Here is a 5,035-nt window from a genome sequence, read left to right on the forward strand (position 1 = left end):
TCTGACATTTGTTTAACTGGGTATCCTGTATTTTAGTCAGGAGATCCTCTATCATAATCATTTTTAAAATGTGTCACATGGTTCTTCACTTCCCCCAGTAGGGTGTCAGCTCTATGAGGGAAAGACCCACGCAGCCTTTTCTTTTTTTTTTTTTCTTTAAGGTTTTTTTTGGGGGGGTGGCAGCCTGGGTGACTCAGTCAGTTAAGCATCTGCCCTCGGCTCAGGTCATGATCCCAGGGTCCTGAGATCGAGCCCGGAATCAGGCTCTCTGCTCAGCGGGAAGGCTGCTTCTCCCTCTCCCACTCCCCCTGCTTGTGTTCCCTCTCCCACTGTCTCTCTGTCAAATAAATAAAATCTTAAAAAAAAAAAAAGTTTTTTTTTTTTTTAAGTAAGCTATACAGCCCACCTGGCGCTGGAACTTACAACCCCCAGGATCAAGAGTCTCACGCACCGCCGACTAAGCCAGCCAGGAGCCCCAGGACCCATGCAGCCCTGATCACTGTCTTGGACCAGGCATGGCAGGCATAAATACCGAGGTGTAGACCCATCAGTACAAAGCTCAGGCACCCTCTGTTGGGAGTTAACTCTAACTACAGACACTAGCCTCACATCCACTGGGGGATAAAATGATCTTTCTGCTTTTTCAGAATATCTCCAGGGTGAGAATATTGACTTCCCAACGGAGGCTTTAATGTAACCCCCCTGTTTTATATTTAAAAAGGACTTTGAGCTTTTGACATATTTCACTTGGTCCTCAAGGCAAGTATTAATAACCACTTTTAACAAATGAGGAACAGAGACTCCAAGAAGGTAAACAGCCAGCCCATGATGACCAATAAATGGGAGTGACAATTCTGACCCTGGGAGTTGACTTTGTGCTCTTTTCACTGGCCTGCACGGCCATCTGGGCCGATGAGAAGAATCGGGATTCCTAGGTCCTTCCTCCTCATCCAGAAAGCTTCTCAAGGAAAAAGTCTGACAGCTGACCCCTCTCCACAGATTTCACTGCTCACCCCATAATGGTTCCCCAACAATAGCTTGAGAGGAGACAGCAAGTCCTGGCACCTGTATCTTGAAAGACAGGTGGTTCTTAGCTAATCTCTCAAGTGACAAATGAAACTATTTAGGTCTAAAGACTAAAGACCTTGCTTAGAGTTACAGGGAAATAGGAATAAAACTGACCAGAACTCCAAATCCATCTCTTTTCTCTTTCCTGCATCTCTAAGAGACAACACCCCACACCCAACTAAAGTTCTGGGGACAGGGATTTCAATTTGAGGACATAAATTTGTCAGCTTTCTTCTGAAATCAGGTGGGAATGGTTGAACCTGCTCTTGGGACACCTAACAAGCTCACTTCTGGGAGTGCCTCTGGAAAGTTCATCAGGCTGAGGGTTTCCTGCCACTGAGACCTCCCTGTAAGGCTGACTAGATACTACTTGTGCCCCTTAGGAAGACTCACTCAGGCTTAGGCCGCCAGCTTCTACCAGTGCAGGAGGCTAGGTTCTAAACCAGCAGTGTCCTGAGGAAACTGCCTCGTCCAGCCCAGTCTCTCCTACCTGGGCGCCCCCGCTCCAGCTCTACTTTTGTGAACTTCTGAAGGAGCAGAAACGGAGAGCAGGGAATAACCAAGGAAGGGTGAGCCACCCGTGGCAGAGGATTAGAAGCTAATGACCTAAAACAGAAGAGGCCGATTGAGCAATTCGATCAAGCTAGCAATGCAACGCTCCGACCATGTTATATCCTTAAACCGCTCCGTTTACTTGGTTTGGTGGGGCAAGTGTGGAGCAAGGGTTACAGGAGTTCAGACCTGCTGTCTGAGGGGCACGGGGCAGTCTTTTGTTTCGCGCACGAGTACCTGCCTGGGAGGCTGGACTAGCTCCCAGATACACAGCGCAGAAGAACCTGTGGAGGCTCTGCTACCCGAGACCAGCGCTAGGAGGGATACTGGATCCTAGGGTCCTGCCTCAAACAAAAATTACAAAAGCAATCGAATTAGAATTATTGCTTGTATGGATCACCGAGGAAAACTCCTGTCCTGACAGAATTCTCGTTGGAGCTCTGAAAGGTCGGAAACTGATCTTTACCAAATTACCGACCTGGATTATAGTCGGCCTGAAGGGTGATCGCACTTCGAGACTATCTGGACCAGGACGCGGAGATGGCGGCCGCGAGAATCTTTTTTCCCCCGAGCAGTCCCGCCCCTCGGCGGGACTCGGCGCTCACTCCCGCGAGCCGCCGCCCCACCCCCGGCCGCGCGCGCAGCTCTCGCCGCAACCCCGTCTCCGTTACCTGGGTAACGCGGGACGCGCGCGGAACCAGCAGTGCAAGGCGGGTGCGCTCAGCCGGGCGTAGCTCCTCCTCTCCATTGCCGGCGGCGCAGGCTACACCCCGCCAGCAGCTTGCTCGCAAGCGGTTCTTTGGCCGGGAAAGTGCGGCCTCGTGCGGCTCAGTAATCATCCAGTGAGAAGCCGGGGGTGTGGTAGGGGGAAGGCGCCCGCCGAGTACTTAGGGCTTCGCCGCGGCTCTGGGCAGCCTACTTCGTACTCTGGAGCGCGCCTTCGGTTTGTCGCAGGCGAGGAGTCGTAGGGCGGCCACCAGGCTGCACCATGGTGACCCCCTGCCCCACCAGTCTCGTGAGTCCCGCCGCCCGGGCTGGGAAGCGGGACAACGACCAGAACCTCCGCGCCCCGGTGAAGAAGAGCAGGCGTCCACGCCTCCGGAGGAAACAGCCGCTGCAGCCACTGAACCCGTGCCCGCTCCCCGGAGACTCCGGTGTTTGCGACGTGTTCGAGTCCCCCAGCTCCGGGTCTGATGGGGCAGACAGTCCTGCAGCATCCGCGGCGCTAGGCTGCAGCCCCCTACCCGCTCCTGCCCAGCAGTTGGTGCAGCTAGATCTACAGACCTTCCGTGATTACGGTCAGAGCTGCTATGTCTTCCGCAAGGCGCGGGAGAGCCACTTCCACCCGCGGGAGTCGCTGGCGCGGCAGCCACAAGTGAGGCGTTGGGAGAGCGAGGTCCCCACCCCCGCTCCTCTTTCTCTCTCGGGCTCTTTCCTCTTCGGCTCCGTCTGCGCTCCGACGCGCCCCGGGGCACGGAGGTTCGAGGTCCGAGCGGGAAGGGGCTTTAGAGGGCCGGGCCACCAGCCTCATTTTATAAATGGAGAAAAGTGGGGCGTAGATGGCTTAAGTGACCTGCCCGAAGTTTCCATACTGGTTAGCGGGAGCACGGTAGAAGGCGGAGGAGTGAAGACAGTTTCTAGGTTCGAGTCAGGACTCCTCCCGACCCCGGGCAAGTGATTTAACAATTCTGAGCTTATTTCTTCATCTGCAAAGTGGTGGCCCTCTCCCCTCACTGAATTGACAAGAGGATTACAAGGTAATGTGTATACACACGCGGCGCAGGGCCAGGTACGAATCCAAGGGTTCCGGCTCCTTGCCAGACCATTGCTCTTTGCGCAGCAGCGCCGTCCCAGTGTTTCCCAGTTTCCAGCGCTTTTAAGTTTTTCCTTTTTGTGCCTTCCTCCAGAGAGGCTCCCTGAGTTTTCTTGGCAGGTTCCTTCTGCAGACCCTCTTTGCCCGCGGCTCAACGGGTCCTCCTCCCACGATCCTCCGCGCAGGTCACGGCGGAATCCCGCTGTAAGCTGCTTAGCTGGCTGATCCCGGTGCACCGCCAGTTCCACCTCTCCTTCGAATCGCTCTGCCTGACGGTGAATACGCTGGACCGCTTTCTTACCACCACGCCTGTGGCTGCAGACTGCTTCCAGCTGCTTGGGGTCACGTCCCTGCTCATCGCTTGCAAACAGGTACCTCCACGCGGGGTCTGGGGGACAGCCACCCTTTGGCCACCACCAGGCTTTCCAGCGCACAAGATTTAGTGCTGGGCTCTCCGAATTCATTCTGTCATGCATTTGCAAACGTATACATCCCACAGCTTTAATTTCACAATAGCTCCCACTTCCCTACTAACAGTCCTTTCACCCGGCCCCTAAAGAAATAGGCAGAAGTCAGTCCCAAAAGTAAATCCCAACAGCTCTTTGTAGCCCTGCTATTCTAGACTCCGGGGGGGGAAATATTTAAAATTTCTCAAACCTTTTTTTAGCTGGACAGTAGTTAGAGAAACTGCGCTGGAAGTACACCCCAGGTGATTAAAGTGGAAGTAACGGAGAGGCGAAGGCCCAGCTGTCTCGCTGGAAGGGATGGGGGGAGTCCTGGTTTTCTCCCGGGTTTGACCCTGGGATGGGCCTTGGCCCTGGATGCCGCGCTGCGGGGGCTGAGCGCCCCTGTGTTGCAGGTGGAGGTGCACCCGCCGCGTGTGAAGCAGCTCCTGGCCCTGTGCTGCGGTGCCTTCTCCCGGCAGCAACTCTGCAACCTCGAGTGCATCGTGCTGCACAAACTGCACTTCAGCCTGGGCGCGCCAACCATCAGCTTCTTCCTGGAGCATTTCACGCACGCGCGTGTGGAGGCCGGGCAGGCTGAGGTCGCGGAAGCCCTGGAGGCTCAAGCCCTGGCGCGCGGGCTGGCGGAGCTGAGCCTGGCCGACTATGCCTTCGCCAGCTACACTCCCTCCCTGCTGGCCATCTGTTGCCTGGCGCTGGCCGACCGTATGCTACAGCTCCCGCGCCCGGTGGACTTGAGCCTAGGCGGGCACCCCGAGGCCGCACTGCAGGACTGCCTGGGCAAGCTGCAGCTATTGGTGGCCATAAACGAGACCTCCCTGACTCACATGCTGCCCTTCCAGATACGCGAGAAGTGCAGCCTGTCGCCGAAATTGAAATGAAATACACCTTTGGTTTTTTGTCTACCCCGGCCCGGCTGCTGGACCTCTCCCATTGTTGTGAAAGAGTGCGGTCTTGGCCCATAAGAGGGGTTCCTGGCTCCCAGTTGGTCCCGAGGTCGTCCTGCAGGTTGTAAATAGTGTACGATAGTAGCGTCTCCTCGTTTATTTATTTTGCTAAGTGCACCTGAGAGACCCGAGGCTTTCCCCAATAAACAGGCTATCAGTTTTGGTTTGTCTGATGCTACTGTTGCCTGCGT

The 5,035-nt window shown here is 55.4% G+C and overlaps 1 protein-coding gene across 1 annotated transcript; it reads left to right on the forward strand.

Moving 5' to 3' along the window:
• Positions 1 to 2,608: 2,608 nt before the first annotated feature.
• CCNO (cyclin O) lies at positions 2,609 to 4,778 on the forward strand. The gene is made up of 3 exons (XM_032404414.1): positions 2,609 to 2,995; positions 3,619 to 3,804; positions 4,293 to 4,778. The coding sequence occupies exons 1-3, from the start codon at positions 2,609 to 2,611 to the stop codon at positions 4,776 to 4,778; spliced, it is 1,059 nt and encodes a 352-aa protein (XP_032260305.1).
• Positions 4,779 to 5,035: the final 257 nt, after the last annotated feature.

This window comes from Phoca vitulina, unplaced genomic scaffold (genome assembly GCF_004348235.1).
Source record: "Phoca vitulina isolate PV1807 unplaced genomic scaffold, GSC_HSeal_1.0 scaffold6, whole genome shotgun sequence".
Classification (NCBI taxonomy): domain Eukaryota; kingdom Metazoa; phylum Chordata; class Mammalia; order Carnivora; family Phocidae; genus Phoca; species Phoca vitulina.

What these genes read in the sequence shown, in the direction of transcription:
- CCNO (XM_032404414.1), top strand. Translation starts at nt 2,609, where the DNA reads ATGGTGACCCCCTGCCCCACCAGTCTCGTGAGTCCCGCCGCCCGGGCT. An exon ending in CGCTGGCGCGGCAGCCACAA is followed by an intron (nt 2,996 to 3,618) that starts GTGAGGCGTTGG and finishes TCCTCCGCGCAG; the next exon opens with GTCACGGCGGAATCCCGCTG. An exon ending in TGCTCATCGCTTGCAAACAG is followed by an intron (nt 3,805 to 4,292) that starts GTACCTCCACGC and finishes CCTGTGTTGCAG; the next exon opens with GTGGAGGTGCACCCGCCGCG.